At 45.0% G+C, this 27,833-nt stretch overlaps 1 protein-coding gene across 17 annotated transcripts; it reads right to left on the minus strand.

Annotated features, from left to right (window-relative positions):
- ZNF384 (zinc finger protein 384) lies at positions 1 to 27,682 on the minus strand. 17 transcript variants are annotated; one of them, XM_064644614.1, is made up of 12 exons: positions 27,447 to 27,679; positions 27,006 to 27,054; positions 25,918 to 26,107; positions 23,211 to 23,277; positions 22,827 to 23,067; positions 22,186 to 22,516; positions 17,328 to 17,408; positions 10,040 to 10,264; positions 9,205 to 9,387; positions 8,306 to 8,384; positions 7,280 to 7,438; positions 1 to 7,113 (listed from the first exon to the last, which is right to left on the minus strand). In XM_064644614.1, exons 3-12 carry the CDS (start codon positions 25,968 to 25,970, stop codon positions 6,838 to 6,840), a joined length of 1,695 nt encoding a protein of 564 aa, XP_064500684.1. In that variant the 5' UTR covers positions 25,971 to 26,107; positions 27,006 to 27,054; positions 27,447 to 27,679; the 3' UTR covers positions 1 to 6,837. The 17 variants fall into 17 exon arrangements, with proteins under 17 accessions (XP_064500684.1, XP_064500683.1, XP_064500695.1 ...); XM_064644613.1 differs by having other exon boundaries at positions 27,388 to 27,679; XM_064644625.1 differs by having other exon boundaries at positions 23,211 to 23,281; positions 27,388 to 27,678.
- Positions 27,683 to 27,833: the final 151 nt, after the last annotated feature.

The raw sequence follows: 27,833 nt of genomic DNA on the forward strand, positions 1-27,833 counted from the left end.
AGTGGTTCTCAACCTTTATTGATCTACAGATGCCTGTGTTTTCCCTTGGAAATGTAAACATCTGCATACCAAATTCAAGCCTCCAGCTTTTCAGTTACCTTAGAGACCTCTTAAACGTTGTCCAAGGACTAGGAGGTGAAGGCCAGTGCTTGAGAGGGATCCTTATGCATCACCCAACAGGAGGGCCTACAGCTTCACACTCTTGTTTGGTTCCCTTTTTGCTGTAGAGGTACATTCGGCTCTTCTCACTCTTTAACATTCTCAGTTCAGAGGTCCCTGCTCTGCATTTCCTGTCTTCAGGAAACACTGGATGTACCCACACTTCATTCTCACAAATAGCAAAGGATTGATCTGCAGCACTTGCCCGCAAGGTGGTTAATCAGCTTTACAAATGAAAGAGTATGCCAAAGGCCACAGATTATACCTGTATCCATGTTTCAATAACATATCCTAATTCAGCAGCAAAACTAGGCATAGACTCTAGTTCTTTGGTGTCACGATTTCTTCCATTTTTTTTTTCCATTCATTACACAGACACTACATGAAATCGAAATGTTTGTTGGACCAAGTTACTACATCTCTCTAGTACTTTGGTGTTCTACTACACAGAAACAAGAAACCATGCACACAAATTTAATCTGTTGTACCTGAAATGACGATTGAACAGGTACCTATCTTGTAGTTAAGAAAGTGTACAGAGCAATTTCATTCTATGTTCTGAAACTGCACTAGTAAACTTGGGCAGCTTTCAGGTACATTACCTGCAAAATATTAGAAGAAAATCCTAAACATGATATATATCCTTTAGATGATATAAAGATGATAAAATAATCAATAAAAATATAGAAGACAGGCAGAATCTCATAATTATATTCTATATTAGGAAGAAAGTTGGATGATGTAGACATATCTGTGAGGTAATGAAATATTACCTATTGCCAATAAGATTTAGGAAGATCTTTAGTTCTACCCATTAAATAAAACATCCTAAAAGTTGCATAGCTAGAAACTGACAATCTGTAATTTGAAAAGATTTATCTGGCAAGCAGATGGAAGCAATGGGCTTTCTTTTCCAAACAACTTTGAAGCTCTGAACGTGTTCCAGAAGACCAGCAAATACTTTAAAAGTATTTGAAAAGCAAATGGGCTCATCCAGGTTGCTGTAAGGCAGTTAACCTAACACTGATGTGGCAAAATCACAGTGTAATTGATAGGGGTTGCACTCAGCTAAGAAAAGAAGCATAATGCTCTTGGTTTGAATTTAAAGAAAAAGATCTTATTAAAAGAACTAGACATCCTTGTATGGCATTGTAAGTTTGGTGGCTCAAGACAACCATCTAGGTCTAATGTAGCAAGACTTGAAGTGAACACTACAAAACCTGGTAACTGAAAGGGAAAAGAAAGGCAACAGGTAAGAAATACATGATGGAGCCAAGCCTTAATGTGAGAAACCTAAACCAACTCAATTTAATTTAGCTGTTTGGAAGAATGAAAGCAGTGACTTGATCATGGTCTATAATTCATTACAGAAGAAGAAAGACTTCTTATAGAAGAAGACTTTAATGTACTGAACAAAGGCATAACAAGACCCTATGGATTAAAAAAAAATAGTAGTAAAACAGAATGGCAGTTTTAATGGCAGTGATAACCAACAGAAAAACTCTAATAAAGGATATGGTTGATTAACCATAAGGCTTTAAATTATGAAAGTCTTAAATCTTTCTTGAAGATTTAACTGAATTATAGACCAGCAATACTATCATTAGTCACAGCTAAGATTCAGTTACTGTTTGTGGGTGACTTTTCTAAATGATTTCCAGCCTACATGATGTTTCCTTTTAAAGCAATGATAATTTGTAAAATCCAGCTAAGAACAGACAATCAGCTCAGAAAAGGACAAGAAGAAAAAGTGCTACTGCCTTCCAGCAAAGACACAGGATGCAACCTAACACAGAACTGCAGAGTCATTGTCAAGTCTTCTTGGATAAGACATACAGAAACAAATGCATTGGCATCACAATGAAAATGCAGGGTCAAAGAATTCAGGGAGCTAAGAGGAAGGACCATAGGATCTTGTTAAGAGAATCTTCCACTTGTGAGTGGGAGGTAAATAGTTGAACCATCGTTGGCTTGAGTGCACAAAGCTGAAAAGCTGCAGAACCTCAGGCTGCATCTCAACAGGGTAGGATTTTGTACAAGTTGTTAGATTTTGTGTCTTGCAGGTAGCAACTCTCCTTTTTAAACTACCTGAACCACTTTGACAATGTTAAACAACCTTGGGAATCCAAAGATCTAATCCAAACTCAAATAAGTGACAAAGATAATGAGAGTAAGGTATCTCCAATTATTTCCACATCAGCAACAGGACTCAGGGTAAACAGAGGACATTCTTATTGATAAGAAAAAAAGAGGCCTGGAATAAAGTGGCATTTCTGAAACTCAATGGGAAGTCCCTTAGTAAGAAATAATTAGGTTCTTCCTGGGCAACAGTAAAAGCTATAGGTACAGCAACAAGCTGCAAACACACAAGGAATAATATCTTTGAAATGACTGGTAACACAGGAATTGTACAGCCTTAAATACATATGGATCCCCATGCTAGGTAGCAGATTCCAAGAAGGGGAAGGATAGCAGACATGAGAAAACAACACAGCAAACCAGGGGCCTGGAAAGGCAATTTCAAGCACCTTTAACATATAAACCAAAAAATGTCTGCAAGGAATTTTAACTTGTGAGCCATTCCCCTGGGAATTCAACCAGTCGGCAAAGTATAATTCCGACTTTTAAAACCTTCCCAACTTAATACAAGACACTGCACCCAAGCCAAGTCAATTTTTCAGACTTCAAGGTGATGCATATGAGATAACTTGAGTGAAACTGGCAGTTTTGTCCTGTTCATATGGAATACGGACATGGAGAAGAGAGCCACAAGTAGTAATAAACTTGTGCTGAGTCTGTGCTAACTTCCAGGGTGAGCAAAACTATAAACTGAGTTGTCCATGAGGAAAAAAAAAAAGAAATAAGGCAGAGAAATGTGAATTAAACTCCCCTGTGAGGAAAATCTTCCATGTGGCCAAAAGGCCCTAATTTCACAATGAAAAAGAGGAAACCTTCTGGTAAAAGCTCATCCTGGGTTCAGTGAGAAAGTCTGTGAGCAAGAAACAATTTAAAGAAAATCAAACTGAAACACAACAGATGGAAAAGATGAAGGTCAGACAGCAACTGACACAAGTTAGACATTATAAAATAAGTAAAACTTTGTGGCTAGCAAAACTAGTCATAACAGGATTTTTTTCTCTTTTAAATTAACAAAGAAATCTTACTAATAGTACTGATCCATGCTAGATGAAAATGGTGAAAATGCTAGTGACATAGAATAGCGGAAATCAGTCAACAAATATAAAGAAAGGAATAGGATGTGGCAGTCAAATGAAAATAGCAACTTCTATCTAGTACCTTAGTATCAAAGTAGGAGATGAGACAACCTCTACTAGGGATATGCATTTGAAGTCAGCAAAGAAACAGGAGTCCTAAAGGAGTTCACTAACAAGCTCTCTAGCCCATTGATTCTCATTTTAATTAAAGTTGGGATATTAGAGAAATACCTTAAAAGACACTCACGGCAGTATTCCCAAAAGGCAAATGAAATGACTCAGTGTTAAAATTATGGAAAAGCTGTTGAGATGAAGAATTAGTGAATGAAAAAATAAAGTCTATAACCCAAGGATTTTATGAAATAAGAGATTTTGTAGTAAAATAAGAAAAAACCCAAACCCTAATTTCATTCTTAGATGCCATCATTATACATTTGGTTTAACAAAGGGGACTGCATAGGTGCAACATACTTAAATTTTTATAAGGCATTGACCTAGCACCATAAGTCAGAAAGATTTACTGTACATAATCACATACTAAGAGGATTAAGAAATGCCTAGCCTGCAAGTCTCAAAAACAAGCTAATAAAAAGTTGCACTCAATGATGCTTTTCAAGTTAGCGTAGGTCATATGCAATGCAGCATTTCAACCCGGATCTAAAAGTAAAAAATAACTGATACAGTTTGTGGGTCACAGAACTGGGAAAGCAGTGAGTAGCCTGGTCCATCACTCAGCCAGGTCCATTCACACAAACTGGACTTGGACACAGCCTCACGTGAAGCATCTAGGGAATAAGAACTCAGACCATACCTGTAGAAAGGGGGAAACACTATCATGAAAGCCGAGACTTCAGATGACTGAGGAGTCACACCAGACAAGCAGCCAATGTGAGTACTGGGCAAACACAATCCTCTGCAGACTTAAGGCTAAGGGACCTCGTCCATGGCATTGGGGCTTCCAACACTCAAATCCAAAAGGAACATTTTTATAAGATACTGAAAAATTTGACAAGATGTAGAAAGAAAAGACAAGAATAATTTATGGGCTGGAGGAAATCCCTTACAGTGGAAGGTTTACAGAGTTTCATCTATTTAGCTTGTTAAAAAGTGGACTGAGAAGAGACACTAGAGTGTTTAAATACCAGTCCAGGGGAAAAAGCACCACTGTGCTCAGGCTCTCTGAACCAGCAGGATGCATGTATTCAGAACTAGTGACCAGAAGCCAAAGCAAGGAGAAATCTGGCAGAAATATTTAAACAGCAAGAACACGAAGCCCTTGCAGCAGGCTACCAATGGAAGGGATTCTGTGTCCCAGTGCCTCAAAAATCAAGCCAATAGATTTTGTCAACACATAGTTTAAATACCCATTAGTTCTTGGTGCGCACTACAGGATAAATGGATTGAAATGTCACCTGTGAAGCGCAGGAGGCAAGTCAGACAGCTTCTTATAGCCTAACCTACACATCTACAAAACACTCCAACTGTTCACAGCCAACCCTGCTGACTAAACACAGAGAAAAAGGTTTCTGCCACAGGCTCCACAGGTGCAGAGCTCCTTGCTTTCCTTGTGCAAACTGCCCAAAGGCAGGGATGTGCTGCCCTTGCATCCACCCACACAGCCGCTCGGGACTCACGGCAGCAAGATGCTCGTGCAGTGGTCTGGTGCAGGGGGAAGGAACACACGTCACAGGGGCAGGGTGCTCACAGCAGCACCTTCAAGAAGCCTTTTACACCAATTTATTTCCATACAGGGTGGTTAAAAAAAAATAAGAAGCCCCTATTGGTTGTTCATACAGAAGTCTGGGATTCTATATGCTTTTGGGTGGGTGACTGATTTTAAAACCCAACAACATGCTTTTTCCCTTGCCTTCTCAATCTCTTCCGAGTCAGCCTCCATGATCCAAAGAAACTAACAAGTGACACACAAGACTAGCAGTCATGTGGACCAATAAAAAAAAAGGGGGGAAGAAGAATTGAAGACGAAGAGAAAGGGAAAAACAAACGAAGATTGAAAATAAAAATTCGCCAGGATAATGCGTTTTATAAACACAGAGATAGAAACAGTTACAGCAAGGACAGAGCGGGCCAGGGGTGGGGAATAGATATTTATATATATATATATATATAAATTCAAGGGGCCTTCAGTTTATTCTTGTTGGCTCCCCCTTCTCATTAGATTGGTCTCTCTGTGGGGATCTTCATCCCCTTCTCTCCACTGTCCACCTTTTGGGGATTCTCTCCCATGACCAGGGTCCAGAAGAGGCCACCACTGCCGTGTGAGTCCAGCCCGTCTTGGCAAGAGGGAGCCTGGGAGAACACTCTGGCGGGAGGTGAGCAGGAGAAGCTAGCCTTTCCCTGCCTCCTGCTGGCTCCTTGAAAAGACTGGTCTATTCCTCCTCCTCCTCCTCCTCCTCCTCTTTCCCTTTGGGAAACTGAGGGCAGGACAGGTGTGTGAGTGCCAGAACTGCTGTCATTTCCACCTTACAGGAAAGGGAGCAGAGAGAAGGGTGATGATTATTTTGGCAGTCTCTTACCCCCCTCTAGTTGCTTTTTGGTTTGTTGTTGATGCCTGCAGGCTTTTCTGAGGAGGTGGGAGGAAAAGCAGGAGGGAGAGGAGGAGTACAAGCTGCTAGGATATCATCCACAACAGGCAGGAAGAGCAATGAGCAGGAACCCACATTCCTACGGGGCCTTGGCCATCATGCTGCTCAGACAGCTGGGAGAGAGAGGGAGCAGCCAGTTCAGACAGACTTCCCTCTATTGCTCTCCACCAGGGGAGGAGAAAGAATGCAATACTCCACAGCCCTTGAGCAGTGCAGGCACCTGTCCGTCTCAGAGAACATGCCTCACCTCTCCCCCCTCCACTGGTCTCACCTTCCACTGGGGAGAAGGTTTCTCCCATCCAGTCCTTGGGGCAGGACGAGCGACCCCTCCTCCCTTTCTCAAGCAGGAAGGACAGGAATGGATATTTCTCTCTTAGACACTCAAGGCAATCCTCAGAGAACCCCATCCAGCTGTGAACCCTGCCACATTCTTCTGTGGCCTGCTGAAAACGTGTCCAAGCCCCTGTATGTACAAGGGCCGTCTCTCCATCCTATCCACCGTGTGTCTCAACACGCAACCCCCCTTCATACGCATCCTACAGTGAGAGAGAAGGCAAAACAGGGGCCTTTCTTTGGGTTTGAAAGGAGGGGCTCTTGCATGAGGAAGTGATCCCAGCACAGGAAAGGGGCTCTTGCACAAGGAAGCATCCTCCTACCAGGCAGGCTGTTGCACAGAAGGAGCACCCCCTTGAGACAGGCTGTTGTTCAAGGGGCTGCCATGAACAGGGTTACACGGCCAGAAGAGGCTGTTGCAGGAGGAGAGGCCGGAGACTGTTGCACAAGGAGGGCCGCTGCACAGGCGGTGCCCCTGGGCACAGGCTATGCACAAGAGGCGTTCTGCTCCCTGGGTTGAGGTCTCTCTAGGAGCTGGAGAGGTGCTCCACTTGGATGGCGCTGGTGCTGACAGTGAGGCAGATGTCCTTGTGATGCTCTGAAGTCTTGTAAGGAGTCAGGTCAAAGGAGCACTGGGGGGGAGGATTGGGTTGGTTAGTGTCTCCAGAAGGGCCCCCTGCTGCCCCCCCGCCCTGCGGCTGGAAGTGCTGCTGCTGCTGCGAGGCCTGGGCTTGTGCCTGAACCACCTGCTGCTGGGGGTCAGGGATGTTGTGTTTCCGCATGTGCTTCATCAGGTACGTCTCCTGCAATGGGAAGAACGGTGTGAGAGGAGGGAACAATGCTCACAAAAGCCAAGGCCAACAGGGAGGGACATAGACAGCTCAGGGGGCTGCTCCCATTGGATCTGGAGGAGATGCTCCCTGGGAGGCGTGTCCATTTCTGCCGCTCCCCAGGGCAGCAAACACTCACCGAGGTGTAGGCCCGGCTGCAGATGGAGCAGGTGTAGACCTTGGCGTGTTTCACCGTGTGCGTAGCCAGGTGTACCTCCAATGAGGCAGCATCCGTGTACGCACGGTGGCAGTTGTGGCACTTGAAAGGTTTGTCTTTGTTGTGCTGCCGTCTGTGGGACTGCGTGGCAGCAGTGGGGAGCGAAGAGAAAACAAGCACGAGGAAGGAAGTCAGTATTAGTACTGGAGACGGCTTTATCTCTGACACCCCCTTCCAGACAGGCCCCAAGCTCCCTAGGCTCCCGACTGCTGAGGAAGGTATGGCTCCTAGCATAGGGGACAGAGCTTCTCCCACCAGCCCACCACACCTTCCCCATTCACACCTTCCCCTTTCTTCCCAGGCATAGTAGGCATCTCTGGACAGCAGAGACTCCTAATGCTCGACAACCCCTATCTTAGTTTCCATGCAACTCTTTCTCAGTCTTTTCCTTTTCTTGGTCTCTCCTCTTCTGTCTCCATACACATTTGCTCCCTGCATCTGATACCTTCACGGCAGGATTTGCTTTAACTGCTTGCAGGTGTTTACAACTCTTTGCTATTTGGCACACCCTGTAGTTCCCCTCCTCCAGGATACTGCAACAGGACACACCACTTCTGCTTTCTTAAATCCCTACCGTTATCATATCATTGTCATATCATTGTCAAACAGACAAAAAACCCAACCAAATACCCAGACTTTATTTGGTGTAACAAACATTTTGCAAGTCTTGCTCCAACAAAGTTAGAAAATTGCAGAAGAGGTGAGAGGGACTTTGTCAAGGTCTCACTGCTTTCAAGTCAAGTTTACAGTTTTACAGGATGCAACCATTTATGTGACTTCTTTGGGTCACTACTGCCACAAAAGTCAGGAACTTCTCCTGGGCCCAGGGCTTCAATAACTTTTCTGTATTATTTCACTCTCTTCCCAGCTGCCCCAATTCTTCCACCTCCTCCAGCATTGGCATCCTTGCCACCCCCACTGGCAAGCAGGACACACCCAGCCCCTTACCTGCAGGTTGGAAAGCTGGGTGAAAGCCTTTTCACACCCAGGGTGAGCACATTTGTAGGGTCGGTCCCCAGTGTGGATACTGTTGAGGAGGAAGAGCACAAATGGGAGGCAGTGAGCAGGCAGGCAGGGCAGGCTGCCAGGGCCTGATGCTGTGATCAAATCTCACAGACACTCAGGAGAGCAGGGAAAGGGATGATGTTGCCTCCAGATGCTGTTCTATCTGGACATAGAGCTCTGCCCAGCTCCCATGTCCAGCTAGAAGTTAGAGAAGACAAGCAGTCAAGCAGATTTCAGAGAGTGACTAGGGCTGAGGAGCAAGAGCTTATGAATGAATGCCTTGCCAGCTCAGCATGTGGGCCACCTGAAAATGTGTTGGGAAGGGGTCTGGAGGTCCAGGCTCCCTGCTCCAAGCTCAGGAGTCCCAAATGACCTGTTCTCTTGCTTCCACAGTACCAAGAAAGCAGCTCTGTTCCTTCTCAGGATAGACATTCCAACACTTTTCCCTTTACATAACAGGCTGAGATCACCTACAGTGTTAATCTGTCCCTGTCCCCCTGCAATGCCAGGAGAAGCTTCCACACACTCAGTCCAACCCCCGTGGTGCCAGGCTGGGATCCCCTGCAGCCAATGCCTCTCTCTCTATCGCTCTCTCTCTCTGTGCCACCCACGGTGCAAGACCAAGGATCCCCAGGGACAGCACGTGCCCACCTCAGCCCTGACGTGGTCAGTGTCTCCTGCGCAGCCTCCACTCCGTCCACTCTGGTGGGTCACCTCCTCCTGGGGGTGCAGCCGGCCGCATTCCCCGCCCGCCCCCCGCATGCTTGGCGCGCGTGCTCCACAGGTGCATGCCGGCAGCGCGGGGGGGCCAGGGCCAGCCCCCAGCCTCCTCTGGCCCTTACCGTGTGTGCTGCTGCAGGTGGGAGAGCTGGCGGAAGGCCTTCTGGCAGTAGCGGCAGGTGTAGGGCTTGGCCCCCGAGTGGATGCGGAGGTGCTGGGCCAGGTAGGATGTGTTGGCGAAGCTCTTGGAGCAGTGAGGACACTTGTGCGGCTTGACAATCGCCGTGTGGAGCTTGGAGTGGATCCTGCCGAAGAGGAGGAGGAGCAGCAGCAGTTGGACATGACCGCCATCTGGCTAGTGCTGATGGAATGAGGGCACAAAGGGGGTGGGACAGCACCACGCTATCTGCTACACAGAGGAACTCCAAACACGGCATGAGCTCGCTTGGTCTCAAACTGTGCTCCCCTTGCATTCAAGAAACCATGGTCTGTCTGCACCGGGGGAGGATCCAGAGAGAGGAACCATAGAGCTTGGACTGAGGGGCATTGGCAGACCCGTGTGTGGGAAGCCTACAGCTGAAATAGCAGGGGGGCTGCAAGCCTGGACTTGAGATGTTTGGCAGAACTATGCTGGGGTGACAGGCAACAGTCCTCCTATGCCAACACTACTCTCACTCTGACATAACCAGCCCTGCCTCCTGTCAGAAAGTGTCACTCCACTGCAGATGCCCCTCAGGCTGAGCAGCGCCAGCCTCTGAGCACACCCAGCCCCTCACAGCAGGGCCAAGTCTCACGTGTCAGATACCGCTACTGCCGATTTGTCCAGTACGAGACCTGACCGGCCTGTGAAAACCAGCAAGGTCTCCCCAACGCAGTTGCCTACTGAGGGTGCTCACAGCATGCTGGGATGACGGCAACATGCAGTGCAGAGGGCCCCCAGCCTCCTCCAGCCCTTACCGTGTGTGCTGCTGCAGGTGGGAGAGCTGGCGGAAGGCCTTCTGGCAGTAGCTGCACGTGTAGGGCTTGGCCCCTGAATGGATGCGAATGTGCTGGGCCAGGTAGGAGCTGTTGGCGAAGCTCTTGGAGCAGTGAGGACACTTGTGTGGCTTTGTCTCCGTATGGGACTTGGAGTGGATCTGCATCTCCGACTTGGAGTAGAAGGTCAGCGAACACATCCGGCACCTGGGACCGGGGTGAGGGGAAGAGACAGTGTCACATGGGGGTAAGCCCCAATATGGATCAATTCTAACTGGATGGGATCTTCCAAATGAGTGAAGAAGGGATATTTTCTCACTATGTGGTTCTGGGGAGGTTTCACCTGGGACACTGCTCAGCTGCAAGTACTCCAAGGGCACAAATTTAAGCTAGGAACTGGCAGAACAGACCACATGATACCTTGCAGCCAGACAACTAAAGGTCTTGGAAGAAACCAAGAGGCCAATTTATTAGGCTTGCAAGAGAGACAGGGCACTACTTTGGAAATTTTCCAATAGCAATCCTAAGGGAGCAGGAATAATTCCTAGACAAAACCCCCTACTTTGTTCATCTGAGATTTATTTCAGTCAAAAAAAAGCTCGGAAAACCTGGAAATCCCAGGTTAAGGCTGATCTTCATAACAGAAGTTAATTCCATGTACTGCCAAGTCCACAAAAGCAGTTATGACCAAACCCACATAACTCTGTTCCCATTTTTGGAGAAGACACCGGAGAATTTAAAATACAAAATGCTGAGAATAACAACAGTGCTGCTTTCCTAGTCAATGTCACAAAGATACTCTGGATACCAAATGTGGTATTTCATTGGTCTAATGGGCTTTCATCATTTCAGTCTTACTGATATGATGCAAAATGTTTTGCCTGGGAGTTTGGATCCATCTGTTCCCATAACGATCAGAAACGTATTTGGTTAAACACAGACTCTTTGAACAGGAAGAGGCAGTTGGCATCTCTCTGATATGGATGCTGCTGTTAAAAACTGTTCCTCCACCACGTCACCAGGCTGTTGAGAGAAGCTTGCACCGTTTTACAATTCAAGATGCTAAAAGCTTTTGTGGTTGATAATTTGACAGAGAGATAGAAGCTGCATCAAAGTTACTGGACTTCCCCCTCCCGCCACCCCTCAAATCTGTGTCAACCAAGGGGCATACTTAAGGGTTATCTGAAACTAGGTTTTCCATCTTCAGACTTTTCAACTAGAGACAAAAATTGAACTTGCACGTCTAAATTCCCAGGTCACTTTTGAGAGAAGAAATGCCACGCAGAGGAAGTCTGGTTAACGTGAATTCAACCTTCACAGTGTTTCTGCCTGGGAATTTCCTCTAGTTTTACAAGTATTTACAAAACTGCTCAGTCACAAAAGTCTCTGCAGGTATTACAAGCCACAGAGAGCTGGTCCTGCTCTTCCCATATCCATCTCCTTGAAGGAGGATACTTCATTACATCTACTGTTGTGACTATTAATGTTGGAGCCAGAAGCTTTATGAAGTGTGCAGTCTGATTAGTGCATGTAATGTAGGCAGTACTTATCCAGCACCTACCTTAACTTCCACAGGCCCTTCCAAGCCAAAGTTTGATTTCAAGCCATGTAGCTGAAAGCCATGCCTCCCTAGCAGGCACTCCAACACACAACTGCTGTAACATTTTCTTCCTCTCCATCATCATTCTTTTACATTCATTATCATCTCTAACAGTTGTTCCCACATGTCCTACCTTCATCTTTCTCTTAATCTGTTTTAATTGCAAACCCTAACAGAACATGCAAGCTAAATACGTCCTTACGTAAATCCCTCCTCACACACACACCAATCCCTCCTGAAATCAACAAACAGAAGCTATTTGGCTGTTTATCCCTACATCTATAAGGAGTAAAAAGGAACATCAGAATGATCTTTTTAAAAATGTAGCTCTTGGTTTATAAATCAAACACTTGTGCAGTTTGTTCTAGACTTCCCGAAATGCTAGACTTGAATACAGCATATGTATTTTGCAGTTATCAAGTAGTACTTACAGGGATGATGACTGTGTATCCTTGAAAGCAGCAACGTTAGAAAGAACTTTAAGGTGAATACTGAACTGAAAATTACCTTTGAGTCACCAAGCCCAGTTCACTGCTAATGCAAGCAATTACAGCATAATCCCCTGCGTCACTTTTATCAAGCTCCTTCTCAACCGAACCCCGTTCCACAACATCATTCCTCTGACAAGGAACCATTCAACTGAGAACAACCTCCCAGTGTAATGCTGTGCTAGTATGGCTCACCAAAACAAAGGGGAATAGCAGGTATCATTTTTGTAAACAGGAGTGGAGCGACTATTTGTGCAACAGCGTGTCTAATTCTGAAGTCCATGTCATCAACAATTACTGAAAAACTCAGCAGGCTCAGCAAACTTAAAGAATCATGGCATGTGGAAAATGGGCTTTGCAGGAAAGATTCAGCAACTCCTGTCTAGGTTTGGAGTAAAGCTTAAAAGATAACTTGGTCAATACCCAAATAAATCTATCTAAGGAGAAAAATATCAACTATCAGAAGCTTGTTTTATGAACAAAGAAAGGTATTATGAGAAACAATAACTGACACTAGAAGTTAAAAACCTGAGAGGAAACAGGCTTTTCCCAACCATGTGAATAATGCATCTTTGGAACAACACTCGGAGGCTATAGCATGGTATCAATGACTTGGCCCTTACAATCAACATTTTGAGAATCCAGCTGCCTTTCTAAGAGAAATGCCCTTCTAAAGGTTTTGCTCTAGTTTAAATAGAATGCTGGGCATTAATCTCATCTATGCTGGGCACATGACTCTACATTTTAAATAGTCTATTCTGATCTGAAAAATTCATGAACTTTACCATTCCATCAAGTCTAAGTAGCATTAAATCTGCAGTGCCATAAAGCCATCTACTTTATTTTCCATAACTTCTGCGCATCCTTTACTTATTTGCTTTGTCAGGTATCTGCCTTCAGGACATAAATTCCATAAAATAAAAGTTTAATGAAACATCCTTTTCTATTTTCAAAATAAAATTATGAAGGTGTTTCAAAACCTCCCCAGCACTTGCATAAAAATGATAAACCTGTTAGCAAAATCATCCCTAAAAAAAAATAAAAAATCAAAACAAACCCTGAAACAAACAAACAAACAAAGCCATGTTGTCTGAATTTAACAGCAACAGACATTCTGATACTGTTTTTCAAACAACATTCGAAAAGAAAATCTTGTGAGGACTCATTTTCTAATTATCTAATTAGCATCGACCCTGAGAGAGCAAGAATGTTATACAGCATTAACAAATTCATGAGCCTTATGAGTTAAAACAAGCCATGGAATATAGCAGAAAGCTCTATTTCAGAGTTTTATATTGTGTGGTATCAGGTTTTTTCAAGGGAACAAATGATCCATTTAATTAAGGCCTTTGCATTCTGCCTCAGACAACATCAAATATTAAAGGGGAAGATGCAATCAGCCCTCTAGTGGGCAAATATGGATTCAAAAAAATGTTAAATTTATATGGATAATGAGAACATCCCATCTGATACTAGCAGCATTTCAGTATTCTATTTCAGTGAACGTCTCCTGGCTGGAGAGAGGAAAAGTAGGGAATGCTCCTTGCTAAGCATGAATGAAGCACTATATGAAGTAATTGATTTTTTCCCCCTTCTATTCTTTAAAAAAATATCCATTTTTAATATTGTCTCTCCACTGTGCTTCTAAACTACCACTCCTTTCATCGTATTCTTTCTGAGAGCAAGTAGCAGAAATGACTGCAGCATTCCCATTGACAGTGTGACACAACATCCCTGCAGCTGCCTGTTACGGCTCTGCAAATTCAGACAGCCTTGAGAAAATATCCTTAATAATACAGAGGCTCATATCAATAGTTAGATTAGCATTCAGCCATATGCCAGAGATCAAAATTAACCCCTTCCAATGTTTATAAATGGTTTCTTTTTATAGGGAATCTGCAGGGAAATACAGGGAGACATTCAGAGAATGTTCATGTTAGACAGAAACACCCTCAAAAATCATGAAATGCCAGTAAAAGGTGTATGTACAATTCTAGTTCTGCTCCCATATGAAAGTCATCACGATGAGTCATAAACAAAATGATGCTTATAGCAACTAGACTACAACTCTGTGGCACACAGTGCTGTATTTTTTTCCACTTTTCATGGAATGTTCCGCCTCATTCATTCGATGTTGTTAGGAGATAAAATACCATCTGAAATACCAGCTCATAGTAAAATTTGCCTGACATGGATTAACAGCCTTTTTCAATCAAGTGCTTAATTAATTAGTATCACAGTTGTGAAAACTATGTAAGCTTTTACATAGCTCTGAGAGTTCAAATTCTTAGTATCTACTGAGATTAGTCTTACAAGTTTAACTGAGTCCTTGCTCCTTCTGTTAGGCTACAAATACAAGTTAGGCCACAAGTTAAAATAAAAATCAAAACAGGAAGGTCTGAAGTTAAACTAGATGATAAGAGTAAGTTTAGGCTGTCAGAGTCAGCAGTTCATTTAGCAAGGAAACAAATGTACTGTCTTTGCAATGCAGAGTTAATGAAGTAACTAATGCAAGCATAGCATAATAATGGATGCACAGTTCATGATAAATGCTAACTTAACCCTCTAATTCCCCTGATTTTTTTTTCTTAAAGCTGAAGTTAAACATTTTCTTGTTAATATTTTGTAAGAGGCAAGGGAAAGGAGACAAAAGCTACACAGGTAGAAAACTTGGGTAACACCTAAAGAAAGTCAGTGAGTACTAAGATGCCAAATGAAAGCATGTGAACTGTACCTCTGCTTCCACACTGGCACAACCACCATCAGCTGCTATTCAAAAGGCAACGCTGCACCTCCACGTAACAATTGACACTACTGGCATGTATATCAAATCTATCAGCCACGCTCAGAAATCTCAGTCAACTTATTTCCACAGTCCTTCAGTCACCTGGTGGCTTGATAAGGCTGCAGAAAAGCACACTTTCCTGGCACGGCAGTGAGTGTTTTTAAATGCTCTCATCATATGGCATTTTCCCAGTTCTCAGATTTGAGGGCATTCCTGCATTTTGTCCATTTTCCAAATGACCTTAAAAATACCAGACCCAGAATTTTGTGGTATTTCAGCATACTTCACAAGTTGCCTGCCTTCTTTTAATGACTCCATTATTTATGCTTTCAACAGTTGCACTTACCCTTTTCTGTCACAGTTTCGCACTGGGAGCTTTCATGATTTCACTTACTTCCTCAAAGTTTTTTCCACAGTCATTGCATTCTGGGATACTGTTCCTCCATATTCCTTATCTTTAGATCAAAGACATTCAATAGTATCCAACAGAACACTTTTGTCTGATAATGTTTTCCACTGTCCAAATACTTGCACCTCAATCCCTGACTGCTGGAAAAGTCACTCAGTATTATCCAAAAGGCTAAGTCTTCAATTGGGCTGTATTACAATACATTTTGTCTGAATAATTCTAGTTTACAACCACATAAAGATCCCCTTTTTTTTTCAGCGATCCACCAGAATTGCTTTTCTCTTTATCAGTCATGACTTCCTGTTGACCTTCAAATTATTGAATATCAGGCCTAAGACAGTCTACCGATTTTTGAAATCAGTCACCATTAGCATAAAAGACCAACAAAACAGTAAAACACAATAAGGTATTTCCTGATATAGTGATAACATACAAAAGCTAAAATTAAAAAAATACAAAAGGTCCATTAGAAAGCACTACAGTAAATTTGGAAACACCAGGATTAAGTTCATCCATGTCACCATAATTTGGCTCTGCAATGCAGGTGCATTCTGATACAGCCTTATTGACTGTTTTCACAGAACTGCATCCTTATTATGTTGCACAGACAGATACTTAACAAACAAGCATTCACTGTTTTCTATCACCATTCTCTGAACAGCCTCGAGCCTTGTCGACCACATGCAATTCCAACCTCACGAAGCAGAATCACTCATCTGTTGTGTCCATCACAGAAATACCAGTGCTTCATAAGCACTCATCTATACCCACAATGTCCCTGGTCTATTTTTTGTAAGCAAAGGGAGTAAAACACAGTAAAAGAGACATATCCACTAATTTTGAGTGGCCAAACCAATACCTGTGAGCACTTTTTTTTCTTTAAAGGAAAATTCATATTATATACATTCATATCACAGCTCACTTAAGTGTCTGTGCTATAACTATGAGATGCAAACCTTTTGCAAAGCAAGACAGGGTCTAACCTGTAACAGAGGAGTATTCAATGATACTTGAGATTACAGTTCTGGGAAGACCATATGTTAATTATTTCAGGATAACTGTCTGTGGTCACTCGTAGCCTGTGACAAACACAAATCCACTGAAGACTACACCTAACTCGTATTTGCACGCACTTCAAGGCAAGATTATCTACAGACCCGAACCACATGGCTGTAGAATAACACAGCAACCTGAGGCAGAGGCAGGCATAATCTACAGTTCTTCATACCAGCAGTCGAATGCCTTCCCCAAACCATCCTTCTCAATTCCGCAACCCCATGTCAGTGCATTTTGTTTTTTTTAATAGAACATTCCTTTCATGTTATCTGAGTAAACATGCAGGACTCTGACAGGCCACCATCTACCAATAACTAATCAAGGATGGTATCAAAGTGCATTGACTCAGTAGGGCCAAATTAAGGTGTGATCAGATAAGATGCGCAACAAAATAGTTTCAAAGTTCTCTCTCCCTGTTTGAAACTGTAGTTGTCCCCCTCACTCCCCTTGCACACACTCATTCCATTGACACACAAGTAACTTGCCAAAGTTAAAATCATGACTGCAGAACCTTTCCTATTAATTCTTTCTGCTTGGCACTCTGATGAACTGCCAAGTGAGAGCACGTACATGCATTCACACACACACAGTTACAATATCTCAGCAGAAGGGAGAGAACTTACCATAACTCAAGTTTTTTACCTTATTATATATCCTGAGGCATGTGGCCAGTCTAATTCTGCCATTTTCTAACCTCCAAGCACTGTGTTCATACACAAAGCAAAGCTTATGTGTACAAACTATGTGTGTATCTGTAGATGTGCATGTGCACCTGTCCTCCTTAAGAGTTTTGAGATCATAAGCCAATTTCAACCAATCTGGAAAAAGGGTAAGGATCTTAAAAGTTAATACAAGTCTCAAAAATATGCATCTGGGGAAAGAAGAGAGACTCTCTTGGAGCCCTCTGCTGAGGGAAAGGCTAGTAAGCTCACCCTTGATTAGACATCAGAGAATCCACACAGGAGAGAGCCGCTGGAAACCAGGCTTCATTAGTTCCGCTGCTCACGGAACCACTTGTTAAAAAAAGCAAACAGAAATTCCAACATGTGGCATCATACTGACACCCATGTTGGTCATCAGCAATCTTAAGATCCACTGCACAGACCTCTGCCACTGCAGCTAGGATGATAAATGACAGCAACGATACTTTGTCACCTTTTTCTAGCCTTAGAGGGAGATGAGGTTCTTTGCCAGAGGAGGTCATATTCTTGTGTTGACCTCAAAGACATGGCAAAATTTAGAAACATTGGGTTTAGTATTTCTAGGCTTTGGAGGGAATGTGGTCAAACTTTCTGCCTGACATTCCAAACTTAATTCCCCCTTTGCCCTTAGCCTTCTAGCCTGTAGCAATCTGCCCTCTCCCGCACCAAGACCCAGGCTCAAGCATTTTACCCACATGTGCCAGCCTCTTTATCTTTTACTGCAGGGACTCTTCCCTATTTCATTCCCTCAGTTGCCTAACATTTGTCTCCTCTCCCCCATGCTTCTATTTGTCTGTTCATATCCCATACTCTTGTCCCTCTGTGTTCTGCCAGTTCTAGGTATATCCTCATTTTCCACCACGTAGCAGATTTGGGTCTTTCTTCCTCCTGCTAGTCTTGGCCCTTCATAGCTTATCCCTGTGCTACCTCCCCCATTTCTCCCTTGCAAAGAGGCTCCCCATCCTCTGCTGCATTCCCTAGTTTGTAGGCTCTTATCTTTTCTCTCTCCTCCTTTCCGATTCCCATCTCTTATCTACCAAGTTTCCAGATTTCCTCAACGCAAACAGCCCCAGTCCCTGCACATATCTCATTCTCATCCCTACTACATTTGAACCTAGTAGTGTCTTCTCACACCTTGTCTTTGTGCCCATCAGATGGGGGAGATTGCTGTCCACACTGGGCACTAAAGACTTCCTTCTGAAGCAGCAGGAGGAGCAGTCGTGACTGAAGGGAAAGAATGCTTGGCCCTTCAGTGCTAGCCTATGGCTCCAGAGAGAGTGCACATTTAGTCCAGCCTCATACAGAAACTGAGAGAAGTTAGAGTGTATTTATCTTTTCTGTGGAGATGGAAGTCTGGTCACTGCCTGGAGCCATGCAATCCTCAAGAAACGTCAAAGAAGATATAACTTTCACATATTTCGACCACAAAACTATAAAGCATCTCAGAGCATGCTTAACAGATTTTTTCCAAGCTTACAAATGGGCAAATTCTACAGTATTCTCACAGACATACATGGCTTACAAAAGCCAGATTTCAAAGTCTATTCAAAACCATGGGAAATGACCAAACAGCCATGCTAAATCCAGGGCAGAAAAAAAGGCCTGAAATCAGACATGTCTGAGAATATGCCCACCTGCTGTATTCAAACCACTGGCACCCAGGTGTGCATAATCTTCTCACTAATGAGGGCCTCCGTCCAGCTTCCTCACCTTCTACAGCTCAACTTGCTAAGGCTTCTGTACACTTTTGCACCTTGGACTTGTCTCGGAAGTTTCCAGTGTCCCTCAGCTGCCTATTGTCTCCCAAACCCCCTGCTGTTTCCCAGTGAAAGTAGGGAAACTCAGAACTTGAGGTGGGTAAGAGAGAGCTTGTCAATCACACTATGATGGTCAGGCCCTTCCCAAGCCTACAACCTTTCTGTTGGTGTCTGAGGCTCCAAAGTACAGCTCGCAAAACCATTCCAGACTATAAATTGGTATTTGTCCTAGATTTTACAAACTTTATACTGGAACCAAGCAACACCTATAGGGAGCTCTTTTCTCTTGCAAAGAAGAAACTATTTAGAGAACTGTCAGAGAAGCCTGATCATCTGGCCCAGAGAGGCTGAACCACTTCATCAGTCTTGTCCACTGATCACATCACAGCACAGACTTCTAAAGCACAGAGGTACAGGCACCACAATACTAAGAAACAATACTACTGTATCCAGGATCTGTTTGTTCCCTTTTCCTCATCACTGAGAAGCAGCCACGTGCTTCACACTTCACATCTTACTAGAAAGAATCTTGATGCTGATCTCATTTTTCACAGAAGAAGTGAATTCTACGAAGACATCAGGGAAGATTAACGAAGAGCTGACAACAAATACAGACAAGACTGAAGTGACATTACTCATGACAGAAAATGCTTCACAGGACTGGGTTAGATGCTGTCCCCTGTAGGTGCAAACATTCTTCTAATAGCACAAAGCAAAGCACCAAGGACTCTGCCAGACTAATCCTAAGGCTAGATGTCCAGGATACGCAAGCAATGCCACCATTAGCAAAAGCCTCACGCCTTTTCTTGAAAAGAAAGACCTAGTCACAAAGATTCTTGCACAGGTTTCACAGCAGCCTACTAATTCACTTCTAGGGATGATAGAGCAGCAAAACAGCTGCCATGTGCTGGAGCAGGAATCTCTACATTTAGCAGAGAATGGGATGAGCTGCAATACATTAAGGTTTGTGCTCCAATTCCTTCCGCATCTGCCTGGCTGTGCTTCCCCATTCAAGGCCTTACTCTGTCTTTATCACCACAGCAGGAGTCAGGAATTATGGATATTAGCCACATGCCCAGACACTCAAGACAAGAGAGCTCACAGAGCTCAAAAAGAAAATGTGAAACAAAAAAATTAATTAAATTTGACAAAATAATCTCAGGCTTTAGAAATTGGGTATTAAAAAAAAAAAAAAGTCACGTTGATCAATATAGTAAAACTCCTTCCAGGCATCTTAATAGATTATTCTCAGTGTCTCATCATAGGAATCAGTGAAATCATACAAATGTAGTCATATGAATACCAACTCCTCCTCCAGCCTGAGAAGGGAACAGGAGTAGATGAACCTCACCCACAGTCTTAATTTAGCTGGGATATGTCTGCATTCTGTAGTGACGGGAACTACTGAAATCATCCTCTAGAATACAGAAAGAACCCAGCAGTCCTCAAAGTCTTAACTTGCGAGTCTATTCATATGCATATTATGGAGCAACAATTTTAGTGTATTTCACAAAGGTTTTCTCTCCCACAGCTCCAAGAAAAGATAGCGTTTTCCTTTATTTTTTCAACAATCATTTTTAGTTCCAAACTTGCACATAGAAAGCATCAGCCAACGAGGAAACCCCAAGGAAGGCAGAAGTACTCCTTGGTGGTCTTCAATAAATCTCAATTTAGCTATCCCACACCTTAGCACTGCTCAGAGGAAGGCCTGCTTGGGAGGGGGGCTGGAGGAAGAGGCAGAGGTACCACACTCAGACTAAACAACAGGAAATCTTCCCGATTACATGTTCCTACATATAAACTCATTCATTTTTTCCCTGTAAATTCTATTCCATGAGCTGTTAAACAGACTATGTGTGTTTATAAAGTTTCTGCTGAGTCACTCCACCTGGTCCTGGGCATTTTTTTTCCAAACTTACAAGTAAACAAGGAGCTATAATTAAAGCCTTGGTTCAGCTTTAATTCTAGTGTTCACTGCCAATTGTGTCCCCTGTAAATACATATTTAACAACCTAATTAGCAACCCAGACTGTAAGCAGCTTGAGAAGTGTGGAACTGTGGCTATGGCCCAAAATAAATGGTGGGATTACAAATAGCAAGCTACCTAACACTCCCACCCCTCTTCACCATACGCTGATTATATTTTCAAAGTGGAAGAACTGGGACATTGGGTAAGAGAATAAAAAGGCTGATCCAAGCTCTGGTTTTATATCCATTTAACTAACTGTATTGATTAAAAAAAGTAAACATTTAAAAAATGCTATAATTAAAAGTGAAACAGTGCCCAAGGTGGATGCACCAATTCTGTGTAGATGACTTCATATTGATATGGCTTAATTCTAGAAACATAATTAAATCTGTACCAAAAAAAAAAAAAAAAGAGGGTTTAGGATGGCAAAAGGGAAACTTTGAGACAGGATCTTGGGCACATTGTAGGGAAGTGAGAAGACATAGGACTATCTACTGCTTCTGTTTCCATTTGGCTACTACTTCGCCTCTCATTTATCTTAATCATCTGTCAGAATCACCTATCTCTGAATCACATAAGTGCTTCCCACCCAACACAGACCATCACATTTCCTCCCTACCACTTGCCTGCTCTGTATGGTTCCCACCTTCTCTAAAACACCCATACTCCTTATCCTCTGGCTTAAGTCCCTCCTAGATAATCACTGCCTTTCCCACCACTCGTAAATTCAAGCCACATCCCTCCAAGCTCAGAAACCCAACCTCAGGGCTCAGAACTCTCCTCCCTCTTATCCAATACACTCATGATTCAGGAACACCCTTACAACTAATTAAAAAATGCACCTTTTCCCCCTCTTTTGTTTAGAATGCTGAAATAGGAGGAGATGACATGGGGCAATGCACACAGGAGCAAACACGCACGACAGTTCACTTCTTGCTCTGTGTGCCTCCAGTCTGTAGTCTTTACACTGGACAGACTGGAGTCCTAATTGAGGAGCACCCAGGTACACCAGGGCTCTCAGCTACACCAGACAGCACTGCACTCTGCAGTACACCAGCCTTACTATCTGGCTATGGCATAAAGGACACAGTTTAGCCTCCATAACATCCATTAACTAACCTAGGAACATTAATGACTATATAAGTCTACTAAGGAGATCCTTAGTTTTGGGTTGACCCACCAGCTTGCAAACATTCCTGATTAGAAAGAAAACTCAACTCTTTCTGCAGCTCAAAGATTCTCTATTTAAAGACTCTCTAGGAAAAAGGCAGAGATCTCTTCTTCCCCATGTAACCCTCTGAAGGGTTAAATACATCCCCATCCCCATGCAGTGTTACAGTCAAGGTTTAACCCTGCTCCCCACCTGTATGTCTTGCCATCCTTGTGCTGGTCCTCATCATCTTCGTTTGTCAGCACAAAAGGGTCGCTCATCTCTGGCAGCCCTGACTCCTGCAATCGTTTCTTCTTCCGGCCCCGGGGTGGTTTGGGGGCAATTCCCCCACCCCCACCACCCCCACCACCTTCAGTGAGGGCAGTTGTCCCTTTCTTGGACAGGTCTGGAACCACCTGGAGGGCTGCCTGGGAGCCAGGGGGTAGTGCAGAGACAATCATGGGAGCTGAGATGGGAAAGGTTTGGGCAGAGGCGGCTGTGGTCACCAGGGAACCTGACGGGGAAGTTATCACCAGACCAGGACCTGCAAACAAAGGAAGATGGAGGAAGTCAGTTATTACATCTCCAATTATGCCCAACATCCTTATCCCACAGAAGCACCTACTTTTGACTACAATACAAACAGAAGGGTAGCTTCCCCTCCCAATGCATTCCCAGTTTCCACTGCTGGAAGTCAAACTTACAGAGAATTTACAGTGAAATCACACCCAGGCAATCCACACCATCAATACGGCTAAGAATAATCGACAGCCCAAAAAGGATTCTCCAGGCCCTCCTGTCTCCCCACTCCAGAGTCTCCTCTGTATGCTGTCGGAGACTTTGGAGTGCCCTACCTGCTGTCATGAGCCCAGCAGACTGCACTGGTACCACGGTGATGTTCTGAGTCACAGGGGCTTGGCTGTGTGGTGTCAGCTGCTCTGGCTTGGTGTCCGAGTCCATGGAGATGCCAGTGGGCAGGGCCACAGAGGTGGGTACTGTCAGCAAGGCAGGGTAGTGGGGGGGAGCCAGGCTGCAGCCCTTCTCTGTGGGCAATAGCTGCTCCTTCATCTTGTTAATAAACATGGTGTTCTCAATCTAAACAGGCAGGAAGGACAGATTTTAGGATACCCTGGCACAACTTCACCCAGCATTTGGCTGAGCAAGAAATGCAATAGAAACACTTATACATGGACTTCTAATGGGAAACAAGACCAACATAATAGGTTGGAAGATCTTACCTGTCCCGAGACAGTGGGCACTGCTGGCCAGAAGTACGGGGAGGAGTTGAAATGAGATTCTTCCATCCTAGCTGGGCACAGGGGGAAAGAGGAAAGGGGAAGGGAAGAGGAATGGAGGATAAGGAAGACAGACAGACAGACACACACAAAAAAAACCATTAAACCCAAAGAGACTCCAACATGGAACTGACTCAGTCTAATGCTGCGACAGTTCCTTAATTTCCCCTGTCATTCTTGAGCAGCCTCTCCCCCCTTTTGAGCTATCTGCCCAACTCAAAAAATTATTTTCAGGGGAAAAAGGCATCTGCTATTCCCATGGGCTTGGGTCCATCTCAAATGCCTCTTGCCCAGTAGTCCTCCATGCAAAATAAGGTCTGACTAGAAACCTAGAAGACCTCCAAATTTTCCCAATTATCATCCACCCAAGTACATGGCATAAATGAAGTCTGTGCATCTGCAACCAGGCAAATACAGATGAAAACCATTTTTCACTGTCACAGACAGTCTGATCCCACAAGCAGTGAAAATTTTGTATCCTGCCTGTCCCTCCACCCCAGCTCAACACTAAGGACCCAGATGCAGCAAAGGGGCATTAGTATTATGTTACACAGGAAGAAAGACAGGCAGAGAGAGGGAAACAGACTTGCCCAAGATAACAGACAGCCACAGCAGACCAAGAAATCAAAAACTTGGGGCTCCTCACTTCCTACTGCCCACCCCAGCCCCACTCTTGAAAGAAAGACAGAAATATCACTCAATATTCCTGCTCTCATCCAGTGAGACTAGGCCATGGGAAAATAACTGACTCCCCTGCTCCTGAGATACCCTATCTCCAAGTGAGATCATGTCATGGCTCTCTCTATTACTCACTTCATTCCCACGTTTGGGACAAGATTCTGTAGGACTCTCTCCCCAGCCAAGTGCCCACTGCTCCACCTCAACTCTCCATGCATTGAGAGGATCAGTTAGACATCAAAAGAGAGTCTCCTGAACACAGAGGTGTAACCTCTTTAGGAACACCTGACTGAAGAAGCACTTTCCTTTCTAATCCTTATATTCTCTGTGTAATAAGTATTAGTGGACAAAGTTTGTTACACTTGCAAAAACACTATTCAAAAACTAAAGAAATTAACAAAAGAATATTTCCTGAAGTAGAAGATATAGCTATTCCTGAACAAATATGACAAAACTGGTGGGTAAAATACACGTGGTAAAAACTGTGCTCAGAGTACATCTGGCAGAGAAAGCAACCGCTGTAGGTTTCTCATGCAGCTGCCTGCAAACCGTCCCACTCCTATTTCTGTTACAGCCTAATTAACAAACCAATATTGTTTCTGAATGGCCTGTCTCAACCATCAGGGAAGCTCAGAGGCATGCCTCGAGTAGCATGAAACACTTACTTCACAGAAGTACATCAGGGCAGAATAAATACATGTGGAATTGCTGCATGTGAGCCAAAATGCAAAGATAATTTTCCTCTATGTAGAGAAGCAGTATTTAAATGAACTAAATTACCCAATAATTTTGGTTTTATGAATTGCTCATGCAACAGCAAGGCCAAGTATTCCTGCCTCACTCACTCAGTGCAAATCAACCAATAAACACACTTAAGGATAAATTATTTACCTTACGTCATGGCATGCAGTCAGACTGCTCACTGCCTGACTGAATTACTCTGGATTTGCACTGCTGTGATTCAATCAGAGTCTGATGGGGCAACACTCTTACCTTCCTTCCTCTGCTTTCTTTTCTGAGGCAAATTAATTATTAAGTACACTGCCCACAGCAAAGCCCTGTGCATGTAACGCTTAATTACGTGACTTTTTTCTTCCACAGGATGGGCACACATGAAGAGAACACATTCTTGGCAACTGAGTACCACCTGAATGAAGAAGGGTATTTTGTTTGGAATTTCCAATTTTGGGGTTTTTGCTTGGGTTTGGTTTTGTTTTTAAAATAAGTAAGTCCTTATTTTCTTAGCTTCCACATCAAAAGCATCAAAGTGAACCTGAGTCTCTAAAAACATAAAGTTTTATATAATAATTAAATGCATTTTCAAAAAAAAACTTTGTAGTTCTCCAAGACTCCTTTGGACTCAACTGCAAACTTCAGGAGTTAAACAGAAAAATGCCAATTTAAGCAAAAATCTCGCAGCAGCTTTCTTATTTAAAGAGTACAAGGAATGAAAGGCAAGTCCTCTCCAGATTCCAAAACGCAGACTAGCAAAGGCCAGGGCACTCAGTGGCTGCTTGTCTCCAACTAGTCCCCCTACCACAGCTTAACAGAGCATTTAACTTTTGTTTGCTCAGTTTACAATGTGTGCAAGTCAAAATAAGGTTCTTATTGATTCTTCAAAGGATGACTACACTGTTTTTGTCAAACTCTCTTAGAATACAACTCTCCATCCAAAAATCTTCACACTCAAGCAGACTACCAGGCCTCAAAATTTTTGGCTGGAAGGGTTGAAGTGTGTTGGAGTTATAAGAATGTGGAGGAAAGGGAGAAATGGTGTAAGAATTGAAGCTTTCATGCAAGTTCACTAGCAAGCCAGTCTTTCAAAGGCAGAAAACAAAGGTAAGATTCCTCCACCAAACTACTGTCCTCGTACCCACAGCTGTCCCTCCCCTACCCCGCTTTTAGGCTGAGGGATATTTTGAAAACATGCACCCCTATTTGCAGCCCCCACTTCGACGCTGCTCACACTTACTTTACCAGAACTCTGCACGTAACCCTTCCAATTGCTCTATAACTACCAGACATGGGCTGGAGCTTCAACCCTGTACCACAGCACGTTCCCACTGCAGTGCCTTCATCATCCCAGCTTCCACAAACAGGCCAGAGATGGGACCTTCTTCCTATTCACCAGTCTAGTATCAGACAGATGTCAACGTACCCTCCTGATATAAACCAAAAACACTTTCTATGTACAGACCACAAATGTACAAACACCACATAAACAACCCAGTGAACCAGAGAACTCACAAGGGACAAGGGATCTGGAGTTTAGATCTCACAGAGTACTTCACAGAATCACATACTTAACGTGCTGGATTTATACGTCTTGGCGGGTCACCACTTTAATCATAAACAGATAGATAAAAACACATGCAAGTACACGGTGAGGTAGAGGCAGTGTTTCTGGAAGGCACAATCAAGGTTGGATATGCAGGTATTTATTCAGAGGTTGACTTTTAACATGGCTTTCTTTATTCTCCAGATACCTGGCTTTTACTTTCTACTTGGAGCAAAGTTTTCAGTCGACAAAAGGCCCTGAGTGTGACACTCAAGAACGATTTAAACTTTGTTTTACGTCTGCCCAAGATCTCTGTTCAATAACAAGGAGCTTTTAGGCTTAATTGCAGCAAAACACTAGGGATGCTGAAGGCCACATAGGCTGTCAGATCAAAAGCAAAAATACCTCCACAGAACTCAAGAGGGCCAAAACGTTCAAGCACCGCTAGACCTTTAAAACTCACATCAGGAATGCCCCGAACGTGCAGGACAAAGCCCTGGATCCCAAACCCGCACCCCAGACACAGAACTTTGGTGCAGTTCCCTGGTAACGTGCATCCTCCACCCCGACCCACCGAGCGCCTGTTGGAACAGGTGCCTGCCAGAGGGCAAACCCTGCGCCTCAGCTCCTTCCAGGCGCTCAATCCCTTCTCCCGCACCCTGGAGCTCCAACGCCCTCAATTCCCCACCTCCGGGACCCGCGAGCCATTCCCTCCCGTCCCTCCCGGTGGGAGCCCCGGGGCAGGGGCGAGAGTCACTCACGCAGCTCCGGGAGCTCCTTACCCCTCTCACTCTCCCTCCTCTTGCATTTCTCCTCCTTCCAGGGCCGGCTCTGCAAACAAACCGCCTGGGTTACGGGGGGCCTGGTGTCCCGCATGGCAGCGCCGGGCGCTGCGCGGGCCCCGCGGGCCGGGTTGGCCTCGGCCATGTGCGGGACGGGCGCTCCCGCGGGGCCCGCACCCACCTCCACCTCCCCCCGCGCCGGCCGAGGGCGGGGCCGGCCCGGAGCGCGGCTGCCCCGCGACGGAGCGCCCGACACCGGGACGGACGGCGGGACAGACAGACACACAGACAGCCCTCCTCCATTTCCGCTTCCGGATCGCCCCGGCCCCGGAAGCCCCGCGGCCCGGCCCCCCGCCCGCGGCCCCGCCGCCCCGCACGTTACCGGGCTCCCCCCCAGCAGCGGCCCCGACCCGGCTCCGGCGGCGGCGGCGGCCTCCTCACCGGAAAGAGCAGCGGCGGGGTGCTTCCGGGTCAGGGGGCGGTGCGCGCCTCGGTGCTTCCGGGTCGCCGAACGGAGCGGAACGGCGTCATCGGCAGTTTCGTGTGGAAGCGGAGCGGCGGCAGCCCGGGGCAGAGCTGCCCTCTGCGGGGGCACCGGCGGGTCCCCGCGGGCGGGGGCCGGGGCGGGGGCCGGGCGCGCGCGCGCTTACCGGAAGCGCGGAGGGCGCCGGCGCGCGAGGCGGCGCTGGCGGGCGCGAGGGCGGAAGTGGCTGTGGCGGGCGGGGGCGGGCGCGCGCCGTCCGCGAGCCCCGCCGGCAGCGCCGCTTCCGGCCTCGCGCCGTCACGTGATGCGCGCGGGACACGGCCTCGTCCTGAATATTCATGACC

Source organism: Pseudopipra pipra, chromosome 2 (genome assembly GCF_036250125.1).
Source record: "Pseudopipra pipra isolate bDixPip1 chromosome 2, bDixPip1.hap1, whole genome shotgun sequence".
Classification (NCBI taxonomy): Eukaryota; Metazoa; Chordata; class Aves; order Passeriformes; family Pipridae; genus Pseudopipra; species Pseudopipra pipra.

What these genes read in the sequence shown, in the direction of transcription:
- ZNF384 (XM_064644614.1), bottom strand. Translation starts at nt 25,970, where the DNA reads ATGTCTGGTAGTTATAGAGCAATTGGAAGGGTTACGTGCAGAGTTCTG. An exon ending in TCTCTGATGTCTAATCAAGG is followed by an intron (nt 10,265 to 17,327) that starts GTGAGCTTACTA and finishes CCCCGGTCCCAG; the next exon opens with GTGCCGGATGTGTTCGCTGA. An exon ending in CACCTGCAGCAGCACACACG is followed by an intron (nt 8,385 to 9,204) that starts GTAAGGGCCAGA and finishes CCTCCTCAACAG; the next exon opens with TATCCACACTGGGGACCGAC.